Source organism: Pungitius pungitius, chromosome 4 (assembly GCF_949316345.1).
Source record: "Pungitius pungitius chromosome 4, fPunPun2.1, whole genome shotgun sequence".
NCBI lineage: Eukaryota > Metazoa > Chordata > Actinopteri > Perciformes > Gasterosteidae > Pungitius > Pungitius pungitius.
The window spans coordinates 2,194,397-2,213,259 of NC_084903.1; the positions used below are offsets into that span (position 1 = coordinate 2,194,397).

The window sequence follows — 18,863 nt, forward strand, 5'->3', positions numbered from 1 at the left end:
GACTTCCAACATCCCAATTGGACCGTTTCCCCGTGCAGGCGGCCGCCTGGTGTCTGTCAGCGTTTATCATTCACCTCAGTGCAACACACACACACACACACACACACACACACACACACCGAGGCTTTTATTACGAGGTGAAGAATAGAAGCTGGCAGTGTCTGGAGGGGCAGGTTTGGACTCTGACTAATGAACAAATACTTGAGTGAGCTGAGGGCCTGAGGGTCTGCCAGTGTGCAACACCGAGCACTGTGGACACCTCCTGCACTGATATATGGAGCACTTATAAGACTGTAGTGTTTAGACCACGCGTCTCGTTAACCAGTCACTGAGCGTGAAATAACTACCACTCAGAGTGACCCCTTACTGTATATGAACACATGAATGCTAGATTATTCCACAAGTAAAGCCGTGTGGGATGGAGGTCTGCCGCCACCTTTCATGTAAATATGTGCAGCAGCATTTTGAGAGAAATTTGGGATTGGTGAAGAAATGATGCTCTTAATAACAGGGTTAGGTTATTACAGACTAGATCAGGGGATCCATTGTTGAATATCGTCGACCTAAATGTAGGGCGTTACTTCAACCAATGAAGGATGAGAAACATTACGTTTTAAAAGTAGGGAAAACAACAACAACATTTTAGTCTCATGATCAGCCACCGCTTTATGAACAGTCATCTCTATCAGCTGATTCACTGCAGGAATGCCCTCTAGTCAAGCTAGACTGAGTGCTATTAACGAAAATAACGGAAGCTATACAGTTTTTCAAAGTAAAGGTCGTCCTGAAAAAAAACGTTCCAAAATGTAGAACTACGCTCTATTGTAACTTTTTTTTGTAGAATTGCACATTGATCTGTACTGAAGTGAACATGTAGTCAATGCTTCATGGTTTTATTTTCTTCCTTCTCAATTGAGATGTATATATAAATAAAAATTATATTTCCTTTCATAAACGTTAAATGTCTTTTAGATTTGTTGTTAAATAACTCAATGATTTACCATTTACCTATTTTATTTGTCTTAAAATGTTCAAATAATACTTACCGTACTCAACTCGTGAAAATGTACTTTTTGATTAAACTCACTCAACTTGTTAGTCTTCATAGGTGAAATAATATTACATTTAACATGTTACAATGAGCCACGACTACTCATTTTATATTATTTTTTATGTGCGATAGTTATCTCTAACTAGCCAATGTTTTAGATCGCTTATCATTGGGCAATTGTATCATAAAGGTTATAGGTTTTGAAAGTATAACGTGTTTTATGGTCACAGGATTTGAAGAAAGGCCACTTCAAGGCTACTTGGAAAACAATCTAAACTTCTATAATTGAGTTTAGTTCATAGACGTTCAAATACAAAGATTGTCCTCTGTGACCATAGCGACGTAAACAAACTGTTTATTAAAACACGTGACGATTGTCTAGACAATAACAATTGCTGTAGGTTACAATAAGGAGGTTTTGTTACTTCGATAGTTGCTAGTATTACACACCCCAAAACCCAACCTGTCGAGTGCGTATTCTTTTGAAAATCCCTTCCGGAAGTGAGCGCGTGTTTCGCGTCGCTTGGCGCTGCTCGTGGCGACTCTTCACCGTCAGTGCGTCCACTCATCACATATGATTCATTTCAGCTGTGCACCGTGTGCGCGTAGGGAGAGGAGCCCCATAACAAGCAGCGACCACCGGGACCAGGCTGTTCACGTGCCGCGGTGACCGGACATTATTACCGGAGAGCATCCACGTGACTGGTCCTCTTCCTCCGTTAATACAACGTTAGGAACGGAACGGAACGGAACGTAAACCCGCCGCGGCCCATCGTTTCCTTCTAGAAGCGACGCGACGACGTAAGCGACCAGCCGCAGATCGTTCCTCCGGAGTGTCTCGCCCAGCCGGTCGCCGCCATGGCCTCCGCCACCTCGACCCCCGCTGCCGGCTCCGGCGGCCGCGCCGGCCGTGCCAGCCGCTCCGCCAGCCGCCGCGTCGCTACCCCCATGCCGGCCGCATCCGGCACCAGCCCGAACCGTATGTACCGCATCCAGGAGAAGGATGAGCTCCGGTGCCTCAACGACCGCCTCGCCAACTACATCCAGCGGGTCCAGGAGCTGGAGAGCGAGCGCTCCTCCATAATGTTCCAGCTGGAGGAAAAAGACGATTCGAAAAGCCGAGAGATGAGCAACGTCCGGCGGCTGTACGAGGAGGAGCTGGCCGATGTCCGGAAGTCCCTGGACGGCATGGCCGGCGAGAGGGCCCGGTTACAGATCGACTATGGAAATCTCTGCGACGAGTACCAGAAACTTCAAAGCAGGTAGTTGCGTTAGCATCCATCCATCCACCCACCCATCCATCCATCCATCCATCCATCCATCCATCCCTCCATGCCGGGAAATTCTTTCCACCAGACCCGGCTCACTAAGGGTCTTGCTTAATGCGATCTAGCCCTGCGTTTTTGCGCATGCACCGGCGCGTCACGGATGGAGGAGACCTTTGGACGTGTCAGTCTGGTCTGGAGTTTCCTCCTCCTTGCGGCAGGTGTCTCCTGCATGGTTCTAGTTGTGTTCCTGCATCGCGGCACTCAGTGGGGTTCTAGAAAGGGACCTAAACTTCCTTTTTATTTACAGATGTCCCCAAACTGCATTGTTCTGTACCATCAAATAGACTGCAAGAGGAAGTCTTGTTTTCTTCATGCTCCAATGCTGTTGTCTACTCTGATATTGGGTTTATTACTGAATAAGATTGCTGTAACCCTTAACTGCTGACACTATATTGACGAGACTGTTGGGTAGTGATCCGCATGTGTGACAGGAAGCAAGGCCGCACCGATAACCGTACTGTCTTTGATGTCCCCGTGTGTCTCGCTGATCTCCCACCCAGGAACCAGAAGAAGGAGAGTGAGCTGGCGAACGCGTTGGCCCAGTGGAGGAAAGTTGAAGGGACTCTGAGTGCCAAAGAGGCTGCGTTCACCAAGCTGCTGTCGGACAGCCGGAGGCTCAACGACGACTTCGCTGAGCAGAAAAGCCAGCTGGAAAACGTATGACCGGACGCTACGGGTCCCCACGTGCTGAGTGAATACATGGCCACGGGAGCTAACTGTGCACGTCTGAGGTCTTTAAAGCCTCTACTTTTAAACTGGTAGCTTAGATAAGGGCAGATTGCAATTCCCTCAATGGAAAAGTGCTTCAACCCTTTCTTTCTTCTTTTCTTTGGCACAATGGAAACTGGATGACAAATTTCATCTAAATTGGTAATAAGAATGTGGACTATTTTATATTTGATTCACCAGAAAACAAATGCATTAACTGCCTCTTATCAGTACAGGAACCCCCCCCCCCCTACTGCAGAGTAGGGATCCCTCTATCGGGATGGAATGTTAACAGAATGAACAATGTGTAAGATGTGCAATATATTTAATGCATATGAAAGATAATTGGGGCAGGGGATGTTGAGTAGATCCTCTAATGGGACATCAATTCATACAGGAGGAGGGAGAGGAGATGCTAGGAAGTCCTTTCAGCAGTATAGACCTCTAGCAGCTTATGGAGGCTGACCTGAAGTATAACCCTGAGACAACCCTAACCCAAGAAGAGGAATCTGAGGCCACTCTTGGCAGGATGTAAAGCCAGAAAAAAAGCAGCCCAGAAGCCATGTTCCGCCTTGTGTTTCAGATGTTCTAACTGTCTGGGGTGGGGTGTCATCAGGTAGAGGACACACTTGCAGCGACCAAGAACCAGCTGAACTCTGAGATCCTGAAGAGAGTGGACTTGGAGAACCAGGTGCAGACGCTCCGTGAACAGCTGGGACTGGAGAGGAACATCAGTGAGCAGGTAGAAAGACACACAATGTGTGCGATCACCAACGTTCACCTCAACACAATTTTTAGAACTCCACCAATTCCCGTCCTTCCTTCTGTTGTTTTCCCACTCAGCACTGTGCTTTTATTCCTGTTTTGAAGGAGATCCTGGAGATCCGAAGCCGCCACGAGAGCCGCATAGTGGAGCTGGACTCGGGGCGGCGGAGGGAGTTTGACAGTAAACTGGCCGAGACGATGCAGCAACTCCGCCAGGAACACGAGTCCCAGGTGCAGCTCTACAAGGAGGAGATCGACAGGACCTTCAGCTCAAAGGTGCTCGTGCTCAACTTGAGCTCCTGAAGCCTTCTCCTCGCATTACTCAAAGTTTCTGCTTTTTAAAAAAATCTTCATTTCTTTGCTCCAGTTGCAGAATGCCCAGCAGGCGGCGCTGGAGAAGAACTGCGTTGCGTCGGCCATCAAAGAGGAACTGGAGACCACCAAGCTCAGAGTGGAGAGCCTCAGCTCTCAGCTCCAGCAGTACCAGAAAGATGTGGGTCTCTTTTTAAAGGAGCTATATTTAACATTCCCCCCCCCCCCCCATTGATGAAGCATCAGACCACCATGCTCTTTGTGAAGATGTAATGGCGTCCTGAGCAGGTTGCTTCCAAAGTCGTTTCTTTCTTGCTGCTAACGTTTGTCTCCTTCGCTCCGTCAGAAAATGGTCCTGGAGAGCCGCCACCAGGAGCTGGAGAGGACTCTTGACGGGGAGCGGGAGGTTTGGCAGCAGCGACTCAGTCAGAAGGAGCACGAGCTGCTGACTATGCGAAGCCAGATGTTCGCCCAGCTGGAGGACTACGAGAACCTCCTCGACGTCAAGCTCGCGCTGGACATGGAGATCAACGCCTACAGGAAGATGCTGGAGGTGGAGGAGCAGAGGTTCGGCTGCGATTCCGTCGAATGTCATCGCAACCCTAGCGTGGCGACTGGGGAGAAAGAAAAATAAATAAGTGAGTGTGTTCCTCAGGTTGCAGCTGTCGCCGAGCCCTTCCCAGCATGCCGCCATAGCCCGGACTCACAAGCACGCAAGCCGCAAGCTCGGAGGCAAGAAGCGGAAACACGACGGAGCGTCCGGAGCGTCGCCCGCCCCCAAAATGTCGGGCCGGTCGGCGCAGCGCGGCGCCGTGAGCGTGGAGGAGGTCGACGTGGACGGAAAATACGTCCGACTGAAGAACAACTCTGAGGCGGTAAAGCAGCTGCTTGACAGATACCTTTTTGGGCTTTGACTTCATTTGTGCGTTTCAGAATCAAGACTTGGTTTGTCCTAGTTTGACTGAGACGAGTCTCTAACTGCCCCTAAACGCTGCTTTGAATTATTAATTGGCTTATTGTCACTTTATCCACTTGGCACGCACAATAGAAGGTCAATGAGTGTGCAAAGATGGCACGATGCATCATGAGAAGAAAAAAAAAACAAGAGTACAACAGACTCCACACTCTTCATATATTCATGTGAACTGTTGTGATTTTCACCCAAACGAGGATTCACTGTAACATCTAACATGCGTGGAGTAGTAATGTGGCAAAGGTCAACAGTTAAATGTCCCCTCTTCTCCATATTTTACTTTGACATATCCATACAAATTTTTAAAATGTGTAAATACTCGCTGTCTATGTTGTAGAGCTCCTGAATCTTTTTGGAACATTTGCTCTCCCACAGTTGGACGTGGACTTCGTGGTTCAGCACTCGTTGAGTCATTTGTGAAACTTCTCTGGTCATATTTATTATTTAGAAATGGTGTATGTATGGCTTGTGTGTATTTATGATTTTTATGTTCTGTAGAACACATTGACCAACTTTGGTTGAATTGGAACATTTGAGATGCTCTGCTGTTGCATTGTAGGCAGGAGACTGCACCAAGTAACCTGACCATAGTTATCCCTTGGTCCTGAATGAACTTGTGTATTTTCCAGGAGACGCCGCTGGGTGGTTGGGTGGTGCGGAAGCTGTACCCGGACTCTGAGGACCTCTCCTTCCACATCCCCTCCTCCTGCACCCTAGCTGGTGGGCAGACACTCACAGTGAGTAGTTGCTCCTTATTGAAGCAGCGTTCCTGCAGAGGAGCCCGTGCGTGCCGTCTAGCGCTGACGTGAATTAACGGGTGACGTGTTGGGTCAGATCTGGGCTGCAGGTGCAGCGGCGGAGGCTGATTCTGGGGACCTGGTTCTCCAGGACCACAGAAGCTGGGGCCCTTTCACTCACGTGAAGGTGGTTCTTCTGGACCCAAACCATACGGTGAGTGGAGAGTTTTGTGGAGGTGCATTCTGGGAGGTGCTTTGTCCCACGTCTAAGTGATGCACCTTTCTCTTAATAAAGCTACGCTTCAGGATTCATAGATATAAACATCTGATGCAGATATGAGTCCTGTGTGGGTTGATTTACCCTGTTGAGGACCTGTTACACCATCCAATGTCCAAAATGGCTGCAGGCCGTATTCTCCAGGAGGCATTGCCTTAAAACATGTCATTGCGCAAGGAATCTCGCTGGATTGGAATATGATCAAATGTCTTACTCTCCATGTGACTTCCCTTCCAGGAAATGGCGGAGCACCGGGTGTGCATCCAGGACGGAGGCCAGGAAGCAGAACTGGAGTTTGATGAAGAGTATGTGACGGGCAGTGACGTCCAGCACCTCCGGAGACAGGTAACGGCTTTTCTCCTAAACGCGCTTCATAAGCTCAGCGTGACGCGCTCTACAGGGAACGGGCCCAAATGCGTTAGTGCGTGAAACCTGACGTCTGTTTTGTTCTGACTTCGCTGCGACCAAAGAGGAGGAAGAAGAAGAAGTGTTGTTCTGTCTCTTGAGTGACAGCGTGCTGTAGAGGTGAGGCTCTGCATGGCTCGGGGAAGTGGTGCTCCATCCAAATCCGCTTGAACCCCATCATTCTCGTTTGGTGTAGTGAAGAGTTGTTCTGAATGGACATTTACATTCATCCTTTCATTTTATTTCCTTTAAAAGTGGCAGATTCATGCTGCATTCAGCTTTGTTGATGTGCTTCTTGTTTTATACAACGTATGCATAATGGCAAAAAAATGCCTCATTAATCAAGAAGTCGGGCTTTGATACAGAACACTATGTTGTATTCAATACGTGTCAGTCATTATGAGGCAGGCCAAATCCAAAGTGTGATTTATGGTGTAAGTCAAAGAAAGTGGCTCAATCAGCCAATGGGCTCCTGGCCTTTAAACAAACTTAAAGTCCACAGAACTGTATGTGATTTTGAATGCACCCCTAACTTCTAAAAGCTGTTACACACTTAACCAACAGTAACACTTCAATTAAAATGACTTCAGCCCAATCCCCATATCTGCTGAACTCGGCACGTTTCCTGTGGTAGTCATTGTATATTTGATCAATATGATAATGCTGTGGTTCGTTTTTTTTTTTTTTTTTTCAGGATCTGACTAAAGAGGGGAGCTGTGCAGTCATGTGATCGCTTCTGAGCGGCTTTGACCTCGGAGAAACATCTGCTGCTCTCTGGCTCAAAGGAGCTCCACTCCTGTCTCCTTAGGTGAACCGCGTTCCTCACTTGTTTCATGGCTCCTACGACGCGAGACGTGAGCTTTGCCTTGATTTTAAATGTGTGTGAAATAAAACCGTTAGAATAATAAAGTTGTATTTATGGGGAACTCCTAGTATTAAAGACTGCTCATTACAGTAAAGCTGTGTTCTTTAATGTCTTCACATAACACCTAAACACAAACATTTAGCAGCAGGACTTTAAGGGATGGTTGACACATGACCAACAAATGTTATGTGCACAATTACAAAAATAATTTGGCTCATGGTATCCAGCCATGGAGATGGTTTTTGGTTTTATTCTTTCAACTGGACTGCCGAGCACAGCAACCGTGGTTTGAATCCATGTCTCCTGTGGATGGGCATCTACTTGTAGACCCTGCTTTGGGCATCTGGATGGCCTACCAACCAAAATATTGTACACTAAGACGACTAGTCACTTCTCCGTGGCACGCCTGGGTCAGAACCGCTAAGATTTGGTTCTATAATTAGATTATAGAACTGCAAGGTTTCCTCAGATTGTCACCAATTGGAAATCTCATGCGATGAGGATATAAACTGCTTTGTCTCCAGGTCACATGTCAAGTGCCGTGATTTGTCTTCTGATTCCGAGGAACTGACACAAAGGTTTAGAGATTTCTTCCATTTGATTCTTTACTGTAATTGTTCTAGAGGAAGGTGACAATCCCCCCCGACCCCCCCAGGATTCATCATGTCTTTGGCTCCGTTGCCGTGATGACTGGCGTCTACACCATAGTCTCTTTGTTGGTGCCTTTGCAGAAGGTGTTTATGGACCGGCTCAGTCGGGCAGGTCGGCTGTGGGCGAGCAAGGGAATCCGCAACCTCACTCTCTTGTTGGTCCTCTTCCACGTCTGGAACAAATTCACGTGATAGCGCACAGATACCTGAGAAACAAACTGGCGTCAGAACAGCTGGTCAAAGGTTTAGTGATGTTACACGTTTCATAACTGCTGCATTTCCAAACGCATGATCTGGCAAGTTTCAGTTTTCCTTTCAAATGACCACCTTGACAAGTTTGAAATGAGATGAACCAAGAAAGAATAATCAGTAGTGTGTTATAGCTCCTGCACCTGGGATTTGTAAATAGTCAACCTACCACCACCAGAGGCTGCTTTTTCACTCAATTGTGCCATACATGTGCATCAAGGATGTGAGGAGCTTTCTGTTTGGTCGCCAATCCACCAAGAGCCACGTTAAAGACAATGAGAAAGTACCCAAAGCGAGTTGAGTTGGACCTGACCGTGCATTGGAAATGAGCCTTCTGTCCATAGTCCTCATGACGACAACTGGGTAAAGCCTATTGGCTGATGAAGACCAATGTAATGTGTATTAAATGCCATGGGGAAAAGTATGTGGTCAAGAATGCACTTCTACTCAAAGTTCAATATTGCAATTTTTGTGATGTGGTTATAATTTACAGCTAATTCCTCGTTTGCTGTTTGTTTTTTTTGACTGGAATAAAAAATAAAAATGGTGCTACAGCAAACGTATCACCAACATTCTGCCACACGAGGCTGGATTTAGACTTAAAGTGGGTAAAGAGAAGAGCGATTGAACGCACCAGGGTCCAGAAGACGTATATGCTGAAGAGGGCCAGCGTGAGGACCAGCAGCCCCAGGGCCTCCATGCCGTTGGTGTAGTAGAGCTCCATGGCGCCCTGAACACACAGCCACCCCGACAGGCCGGCCAGTGGGGTGATGAACAGGAAACACACTGCGTCGCCCCACAGCGTCCTCCTCCTCTGCTGCTGCACGGACGGAGAACACAGCCACTGGGGGGTGGGGGGGGGGAAAGGACCACCGTGAAGGCTGGTTATTAAAAGCACACTGTTGGAGGGGCTATTTGAGCCCAATGTGGACAAGTACGTATCAGCTGGGTGGGAAGTGTGTTACATGTGAGCAGGTCTTGTTTCATACTGTTGAGTATAAACATACGAATTAGAATAGATTGCATATGTGTGCATAGTCCTTATTTACAGCATGCTACAAGATCCTAAACAGCGTTGGCATGTGGAAAGAGATATTTAGTTGGTGTTTGTCTGCAAAGTTGTGAATAAGACATAGCATTTTTAGAATAGTTTTTAATAAATAAAAATAGTTAACTTGATTATTAAGTGATTTGAATTTTTTAGCATCTGAGTAGCATTTAAGATCCCTAAAATATCTGGTAAGGATGTGCTTTATTATTGTATTAATGGATTCACTTATATTATTCATGAACTAAGCTAAACCAAGATGGTATAAAAACAAATAACTAACAACAAATTCCTGTGTGCTATTCAAAGTAACCTTTATTGTGAGAATTCTATTCTAAAAGAGAAACAGGTGTCTGATTAAATGGGTGGAAGTAAGGTCACGTGTGAAGGTAAAGATTAAGGTGCCATCCACACTGTAGCTGCACACACAGCACTTCTACCATCCTGACACTAATGTAAGGTATGGTGCATGCGTTGCTGTGTATCCGAGCTCTTGGGTCCCGCATTGGCTGACAGCCGGCTAATGCTGTCCACTACTTAACCTGGTGGAGAGCATGGTGCTTAATCAGCAGATTACTGCCTGCAGAAGGACAACAAGGCCACTGACACACTCTGCTGCCGTGTGCAGCCGGGGCAGAGCACACCGTCTAATCTGGCTCTCGGGCTAAGTGGCTTTAGGGGTGCAAGAAGGATGCCCTCGAACCCGAACGCACCACGGCTCCTCCCACTGACTCCTGCGGTCTCATTAGGTAAAACTAAAAAAAAAAGAGCAGGCCTACTGTATCTCCTTTCTTCCTCTGCAGTATTAATGACAGCAGTGGTTTGCTCTCGACAAACACAGTGCTTGAATCGATTGTGGAAGGAATGCGTGGGTGGGTTCCATGCTCGTTGTGCACTGCGACGAGCTTACCTCCGTCAGGGGCTTCGGCAGCCGCTCCAGCGCAAACTGGTGGTGGCAGAGTTCACAGTGGCTGCTGTTGGAGGCCGTGAGCCAGCGCTCCAGGCAGGACCGGTGCACCATGGCCAGGCTACCGCAGCACTCGCAGGGGGACAGCAGCTCCCCCGGGGCCGGGCCCTCGTGGCAGATCCTGCAAAACGGCTCCTCCCTGCGCCACACAGAGCGGAAGAGGACCTCTGTCAACACCGACTCTACCGGTGATGGTGGCTCCATGAGACGCCTCCGTGTCAGTAATCCCTCACACAGACGGTCAAGGCCTCCGATTGGTTTGAACTTATTTTGGGATTGTTAATACTAAAAGATAACAGTGTCACCCTTAAACACTGATCCACAAATCCAAACAGCTTAAGTGGTAAATAACCGGTCGTCTATATACAAGGAATCCTGTAATGTCATTATTTAATTAGACCTTTGATTTACAGACATAGTAGACCTGAGGCCAACTTTGACCTTGGCCGGTGCTTCGGTTGGGGTCAGACTTGTAAAGCACACGCCGCATTAGGTTTCTACTCTCGGCAAAGCAGCAAACCTTTCTTTACTCATTTATATTGACAGACATGACGCTGCTTTGCACCCCTAGAAGTGCATCAAACGCACTTCCCCCTTCAAACTCATCTGTGTCAGTGCAATAAAGAAAGAGAAAGTCCCATTCACGTAACAAACCAAAACCATTTCTTTGTTGCTTCAACTCAAACAAACTGAACACTAACTTGACCTGAAAGATCTGGATGATTATTTTGAAATAACGACCATGTGTGTATAACATAAGCGGGAACTAAACATAACTTTACTTTGAGAAGACATCATGAATCAGAGTTTGAATGGAGGTCTGCTGACTCCAAGCATTCAACCACTAAACCCATTCTGTTTTGAATTTGTGGAATATGTTGTCACAGTGGTCCTGAACCCAAACCAACCAAAAGTTTATTTACAAAAAGAAGGGCAATGAGCTGCTGAAATGAGAATCACTTGTGGGCGAGGAAAAAAACCTACACTCAATCTAAGAGCAAATCTAAAACATAAACACGGGCGTAAACAAGGTGCAGAGGAATCGTGGCGGGTTTAATCGATAAATACGCTGGTTCCGTGGAGGCTTGGGACGAGACGAACTGGCACAGGACAAAGGGAGACTCAGACAATATATACACACAGGGTGGGGGCACAGGTGGAAACAATCAGGGGCAGACAATCAGACCGACACAGGAGGAAGGGGGAGAGGAAGGTTCATTTTCAAAATAAAATAGGAACTCACAAGACAGACACGAGACAACCCGACTAACACATTTTTCTTGACATGACACATGTGGAATACAGCGTCCCGTTAACGCAGGCCTACTGTCACAGCGATCTGTCCATGAGGAGAGGTACATGTCCTGGGTTACCTGTCTGTGGTCGCTGTACATTCCTCACCGGGCGTGTCTGTGTGAGAGCGTGTCACTTCTGGGCTGCAGCTGTCGAGTCCCTCCGTTAAGTGGACCCCCCCTACGGGGCCCGGGACCCACGGGGCGGGGAGTTCCTCTGCCGTCATGTCCGCTCTATGAGGGGCCAATGCCTCGCGCCAGGAGCATCGTTTCTGTCAGCAGACGAACGCAGGTGCAGCATGTCAAGCACCTCTCCTCATAGCACTTCAGGATGTACCAGAGTTCCATATGTTCCACTACGTGATGTGCAGACCCGTAATAAATGTCCTACCAAAGCTTTCTACTGTCTGGCACCTGAATGAGCTCCGATTTGCATTATCTGACCACCACGCCGCTGTGCAGGCAGGAAACTGTGAGACAACTTGAAAACTGCGAAAAGTGATTGAATTTCACATATTAGCAGACAGAGATAATATTGACACTCAAGGATAGTTAAGAGGTGCATTTTGCCCCCCAGGATGATACATAGCTTCACTGCTGAGGCTCAAAATAAGTATGACACTTTAGGATGGAACCACTATTTCGAAATTTGAGAAAAACCTTCTCTTTGAGCGTGAGGAGATCGATGTGTGTGCTTACTAGATGGCGTTAGCCGAGTCTGAGGCGTTGACAGGACGCACAGGACGACACAATGCGACGCACACAGGACAAACGTCTTCGCATAGTCAACACATCAACACATAGTCCACATAGCGGGGGGCGAAAAATCCAGATATTTCCCTCAAACAGGTTATTGGGCATGGACATGTTAGCCTTAATAATAATTTTAGGGAGTATCATGTTGTTTTTACAGATTTAATGCAATAAAATAAAAATAGACAGTCAAATTCTCATTGTCCGGACTTATTTTCTCATGCAGCATCCCTTTGTCAACCGTTCCAACAATTTGAGCTGAACATGCACTTACCTGTGTGCAATCCAACAGAAAGGTCCCTCCTGCTCATAGGACGTGTAACAGAGCTTCCCTTCTCCTACATCAGAGGTTTAAACCACAGGACGCACAGTCGCCTCGAGTCCTCCCGCTGGAAGTCAAATGCATCGGATCCAGGGTCTCTCCCTGTTTACCACGAACCCTCAGCAGCCCCTGTGAAACCCTGAGCCGTGTCAGAGCACAAGAAGCCCGCAAACACTCGCCGATGGCGTACACTCCGATGGTGTAAACGGCAGCAGCCTCCCCCTCCGATCACCAGTCTGTGTGTGTGGAGGCTTCTCCTCCCGAAGCCCGCCAGCAGATTAGCGCCAGTGAGAATAGTGAGGGATTAGACGGAGGGGAATGCAAATGGAAATCACACCAGGGTCATTTTTTTAACCGAGCGCAGCGGCACCTCATCACATCGCCTCCCCCCCCCCTTAATCATGTTAGGGGGGCTTCAGAGCGAGCCCTTGCTCTGGTGGAGCAGCAGCCAGGGAGGGGCCCCCTCCAGCCAAGGAGGGGTCTGGAGAGGAGAGGGGTCATCGCTCCAATCAGCATCAGCATCGGCGGGATGGAAGTCCGAGAGTTATCGAGTGCGGACAAGCAGAGGAACAAAGTAGAAATGTGTCCCTTGGCTAAAAGAAGTAGCCCCCAGTGCACTACACTGTTACCATCTTTGAATCGTGATGGCAATCCTTTGAAGACCTGATTCAATTCTTTTTTAGAATAAAAACATGAAAATCCACAGAGCTTCTGTTAACCTCAAACTTCGTATGAGGCATTAAATGCGGCCACAGCAAGAAGGGACACCAGCAAATAACCACTTCAACTTCTTTATGTTAACAGACACATGGAGACCATTTTTAGGATAAATGGCGCGGCCCATTTAATTCCTGTTTTTATCTACACCCACCAAACAAAATCAAACCGTTAATTCTTGAATAATGAAACCACGGATTTGTCTCAGCTTCTCCTCCAGCCGTTACTTGTGCTCTCCTTGTGTAACAATGGAGCTTCTGCAAACCTCGGTCCCATCATCTGATCGACTGCGTTAAAGTCAGCGCCACCATTTTCCATCTACGCCAGGGGCCACAGGAGGGACTCTAGTCGTTTTTTTTCTCCTGCTGCCAATCTGCTCTTCTGGATTCCCGGTCTCTTGCTTCTCTGCTCGCTCTCAGCTGACCAACCCTCGTTACCTCAAATCGAGCCCCTGGATCGGCCCCAAGAGCACTCCCCCTCGTCCATCACTATCTCTGAAAGCTCTCAGTACACGCTGTGTCATGCAGAAGCATTCTAGAGACGTCATCCTCTAACGTCCCCTTTGACTTCAACGTTCTTGTTCTGGGACAGAGTAATAAGACACAGCATGATTACATACTCATTATTTTAGATTTTTAAACTAGACAGTTTTGAGCTACACTCACTTAAACATATCTGCGTGGAATAGGTTCAGAGTCCAGCTTCTGATCTAAAAGAAGCCCTTCCATTCATGCTCATAGGCTGTTTTCCTTTTCTCCACAAAAGCGGAGATAAATGGGGAGAAAAAAGGAGCCTCTCTCGCTGGCAGAGCACCAGTCTCTCTGCGTCTCGCCCTCTTCCCTCTAATCCCGTCTGTTATTCATTCCCGGGCTGCTCCTGACAAAGCCCAGAGGGAACACACATCACTGGGAATGCCTTCATGAACAGACTGAGAGGGTGGATAATTCCCCGGACAGCCCAGACGCAGTGGATAACGACATAGAAGACACGCCCCTCTGGAGCGAAAAAGCCACTTCCTGTCCTCACCCGTGGTGCACAAGGCCCGTTTGAGCTGCAGGTCTGGGTCGGCTGATGTTGTGTCTGGGATACATCTTTGGTCTGTTTGGGTCAGCGGACCCTTTTGCCCGCCTCCACCATTGGCTTTTGTGTTAGGCGAGACTGGGCCCCTCTCTAATCCCACGAAAAGCGAGGGGCCACTTTCCAGTCCATCGACCCCTCTTCATCGGGTCCCTTAAAGGCCATTAAAAGATGTTAATCCAGCGTGTGGCTCTGTCTGGATCGATTGGGGACAACAGCACTGTTGGAAGCTGTCTGGACGTTCACTCTCACATGTGCTTTGAGCTCTACCTGCATGCCATGAGAAATTTACCAAAGTACCAACAAGGGTCTATGGGTGTATACACAATTCATATAAAGTAAATATTAACAAAAGGCAGAAAATGTCTTTGTTCTCCCCTTTATAAATTATAACAAAATATCGGAAAATCTTGAGAAAAATTAGTTCATTCTTTGATTTTTAAGTTTGTTGGAAAAGGGAATAATAATATCTGACGACTACGAGCATAGAATTATGCAATTTAATGTTATTCATTATGATACTTTCCATTTCCATGTGAAATATCTACATCAGTTCAATGACTGATCAATTTGAATGAGTGCATTTCTGAATACGTAAAATTTTGGACCTTTACTCAGAAATATCCAAATTGATGATATTCTTTATTTTGGGTCTACATGTAGTCAGAGATTTCTTCATCTTAAATGTGTCACTTTTTTGGGATATTATCTATTCAATTTATTTACAGAATAGAACAATGAAGGTGTTTCTCTTAAAGTCTAATTATGTAGGTAGGCTCCTAATTTCATCTTATATCTCTATATGTATTGTGTGATTAAGTGTTCAGATCTGTCTAGGAAATCCTGAGCCGTCACTATCTCAATGAGGTCTCCAATATATTGGGCAGTTTACTTCAGCAAAATGTGAGATTCGCCGTAGACAAAAACAAAGCTTCGCACACACCTGATCACAGACCCACACACAGTTGCACCAAAACAACCTCTACACTGGCTTTCACTTAATACGATCAGATGGTCCGCTGCGGAACGTTAAAAAATGATACGCTCAGATTTTGCCATCAGCTCCTTAAAGATCCACCTAAGAATATATGAGAATATATACGTGTTGGTCCCTCATCTCCCGCTGCATCCAATGTCCCTGTCCATGTCATAAATAGGCTGTGGGCAGAGCTCTGAGACAGAGACTCAGACGGGGCTTGCAGGGACTGTTTGAAGTAAGGAAAGGGGTCACTGAGTGTTTTATCTGGGGACACAACGATTTGATGCTAGCAGACCTTTCAAGGGTCTTTTTTTAAAACGCAGATAAGAGGTTTGGCAAGTGGCTGGAGAGGAGCACTCAAAACGAGACCTGGAACCGCAAACCTCACCAGACACCACATTGAACTGGAATACTTTATTTCCCCCAAACCTTCAAAAGTAGTTCTCAGTCACATGTTTCCTGACATCCAGCTCTGCGTTACCCATTCAACAGTGTCCAGTGTGTGTTATCCAGAGTTTAACAGTGAGCCTGCTCTTCTCTACTGGTCATCAGTGAAAATATGCGTCTCCATTAAAGGAAGAGCACATTTGCTATTAGAGGACTAATGAGCGAAGAATGCTCTATCAGTTGGCACTATCAGCAGGTCCTCCGATAGAGGAAGGGTAAGGTCTCTCGGTTTTAAAATGGATCGCGAAGACAAGCCAAGTGACTTATGTCAAGTGGACATCCTTATCTATGAAAGATGAGGTGGCTCTCTCTCGCAATGGCCCCAGTGCTCTCAAAGCAGCCAGGCAGAGAGCAGGCGACCGCCACAGAGGAGAGGTGCTCTGATTCTACAAGACGTTCCTAGACTTCAGAATCAAAACCTCAAAACCAGACAGTGTGGACGAGGCCGGGTTGGGAAGCCCCAATCAGGTCTTCTGCAAACAGGTTTACGATGTCAAGTCAAGCAGGGTAGGAGTCTGGGCGGAGGAGAAGTGGATCGGACCAGATCAGACTGCCCTTCTCCAGGCAGCTCGTCCTTCCTCCAAGCAGCCGGCAGCCTCCGACCGCCATGACGGAGTGGACCCTGCTCAAGAGACTCCTGGACGCTGTCCACCAGCACTCCACCATGATCGGTCGCCTGTGGCTCACCGTCATGGTCATCTTTCGGCTGCTCATCGTTGCGGTGGCCACTGAGGACGTGTACACCGACGAGCAGGAGATGTTTGTGTGCAACACGCTGCAGCCGGGATGCTCCACCGTCTGCTACGACGCGTTCGCGCCAATCTCGCAACCTCGCTTCTGGGTCTTCCACATCATCAGCGTCTCCACGCCATCCCTCTGCTTCATCATCTACACGTGGCACAACCTGTCCAAGCTGCCCCACAATTGCACCCAAAGGCAAAGGCTTGGACTAGGGGGCATCTCAAAGTCGGGGGGCCTGGATCTCGGGCCACGCAGTGGACGCGAGGTTTTTGATCGGAGCTGCGACTCGGACAGCTGCTCCATCCGCTCCCATAAGCACTTGGGTCACAGTTTGGCGGATGTGCTCGAGGGCGTTACTGCTCACAACCTCTTGAGGGGAGAACCCGACAAAACAATGCCCTTGAGCCACGCTCAAGGTTACACCGTCGTAGAGGGAACTGCAGAGGTCTCCGGAGGGGTTCTGTCTAAATGTTACATCTTCCATGTGTGTTTGCGGGCTGTTCTGGAGGTGAGTTTTGTGGTGGCCCAGTGGAAGCTGTTTGGCTTCCAGGTACCTGTCCATTTCCTTTGTACGTCTGTCCCGTGCAGCCAGCCGGTGGACTGCTACGTCTCCAGGCCCACTGAGAAGACCATATTCTTGCTCTTCATGTTTTGTGTGGGGATTTTCTGTATCATGCTCAACCTGCTGGAACTTAACCACCTGGGCTGGAAGAAGATCAGACAGGCTGTGAGGCTGAAGGAGAGGGCGTCCTGGGGAGGCTGTCCAGGTATGAGGGGGGGGTATGAAACCTTCCCCCCAGACAGCCCCTGTCTCACAACCTCTTTAGGCTACAAGGGCGCGACCAGCACCACTTCGCTGCCCACTTTGGACCTGGTGGTGGGTCACCAGCCTGACTGGACCTGCGCTGTGAACTGTGGCAGGATGAGGGAGCGTGAGGAGGCCCGAGAGACAAGACCAGGTCAAACAAAGTCACAGGACTCCCATAAAGGAGAGAGGCAGCCTCTAAAGAGTAAGATGGCGATCAGAGAGTCCAAACAGAGGAGTGCGGAGGTCTGGATATAGGCTACAACCATTGCTGCCTCTACCAGTGCGACTCGTCACTTTGGAACTTAAAGTGTCCCCAACAACATATAATAGTTCACAATGTGGGCTCATACAAATTACAAACATAGTTTAAGGTTCTTTATTCAACACAAAGTAATTAGAATTGTTTGTTGGCCTATTCATTCAGAACCAGAAAAGTAAATACAAAATTCAGATTTCTTATTACGTACAATGAACTAGCCTTTCAATTAATATCACATTTCAGAGGGTTGTGATGATCAGGATTTGGGAAGTGTGTTAAATCAATGGTCACAGAGCAAGGACTGTATGGCATTAACAGAAGTGACAGAGTGGGTTGTCCAGTGGGCTACTGGTTACATGTGACCATACAGCTATAACAGGGGACCGATGTTGACGTGCTATACGCCCCTCTCTCTCCCTCTCTCTCTCCCGTCTGTATTTCTACTGAATCCATCAAATAAAGATATGAATGCTAACAAAATTAAACAGCAATCAATTATTGCTCACAGCTCTCATTAAATTGCAACAAAATTCTGGAGAACAAAAAAACTGCGGCTTGTAAAATGTTTAAGAAATGAATCAACACCAGCTTCAACAATAACTACACAACAAAAGCATTGGGACCTTTGTGAAGGTAGAATCCATTCCAGGGTGGTTTCAGATCTGACGTGAGGTTTTCTATGTAGACTAAGGATCCTCCAGGTTAAACGTACGATATCCATTGTTATAATTGGATTCATCTTCTGGATAAATGTCTTATCTATTAACTCTTAACATGTAGCGCTACCGGGACAGAATCACCCACAGCCCTGTCTCTTGGAACCATCACAACAGTTGTCATTGTTGTTGAGTGGAGACACCCAAATGCTCTTTCCAAGAATAACCGGTTTGCATGCCAGTGCTGGGTGTCTTAAAGCCTGAAAACATTAATGCTGCTAACCCCAGTTAGGCCGAGAACGGGGATGTCCACTTAGTCATATTTTTTTTCTGTAGGTCCAACACCAATGTTGGGTAATCAGGTAACACAGAAGTCCCTAGTTCATCCTCGACGCTGTGGATAGGTTCTATGCAGCTCAACGCTGTCACATCAAACTGAGAAGGTGCTATTGTAGCTGGCCATGTGTCCACAACTTG

The 18,863-nt window shown here is 47.5% G+C and overlaps 3 protein-coding genes across 4 annotated transcripts; 2 read left to right on the forward strand and 1 right to left on the reverse strand.

The window, feature by feature from the left end:
- The first annotated feature begins 1,304 nt into the window (after window positions 1-1,304).
- On the forward strand, window positions 1,305-7,482 carry lmnl3 (lamin L3). 2 transcript variants are annotated; one of them, XM_037453706.2, is made up of 12 exons: window positions 1,305-2,313; window positions 2,880-3,036; window positions 3,704-3,829; window positions 3,958-4,128; window positions 4,220-4,345; window positions 4,511-4,731; window positions 4,820-5,039; window positions 5,767-5,874; window positions 5,972-6,088; window positions 6,389-6,496; window positions 6,622-6,676; window positions 7,251-7,482. In XM_037453706.2, the coding sequence occupies exons 1-11, from the start codon at window positions 1,910-1,912 to the stop codon at window positions 6,655-6,657; spliced, it is 1,794 nt and encodes a 597-aa protein (XP_037309603.2). In that variant the 5' UTR covers window positions 1,305-1,909; the 3' UTR covers window positions 6,658-6,676; window positions 7,251-7,482. The 2 variants fall into 2 exon arrangements, with proteins under 2 accessions (XP_037309603.2, XP_037309594.2); XM_037453697.2 differs by lacking the exon at window positions 6,622-6,676 and having other exon boundaries at window positions 1,306-2,313.
- A 591-nt stretch (window positions 7,483-8,073) lies between these two features.
- zgc:158785 (uncharacterized protein LOC791214 homolog) lies at window positions 8,074-13,080 on the reverse strand. Its single transcript, XM_037453719.2, has 6 exons — window positions 12,655-13,080; window positions 12,019-12,116; window positions 11,709-11,899; window positions 10,279-10,474; window positions 8,955-9,164; window positions 8,074-8,277 (listed from the first exon to the last, which is right to left on the reverse strand). The coding sequence occupies exons 3-6, from the start codon at window positions 11,852-11,854 to the stop codon at window positions 8,119-8,121; spliced, it is 711 nt and encodes a 236-aa protein (XP_037309616.2). The 5' UTR covers window positions 11,855-11,899; window positions 12,019-12,116; window positions 12,655-13,080; the 3' UTR covers window positions 8,074-8,118.
- Window positions 13,081-16,529: 3,449 nt separating this feature from the next.
- On the forward strand, window positions 16,530-17,726 carry gjd6 (gap junction protein delta 6). The gene has a single exon (XM_062561664.1). It carries the CDS (start codon window positions 16,530-16,532, stop codon window positions 17,724-17,726), a length of 1,197 nt encoding a protein of 398 aa, XP_062417648.1.
- Window positions 17,727-18,863: the final 1,137 nt, after the last annotated feature.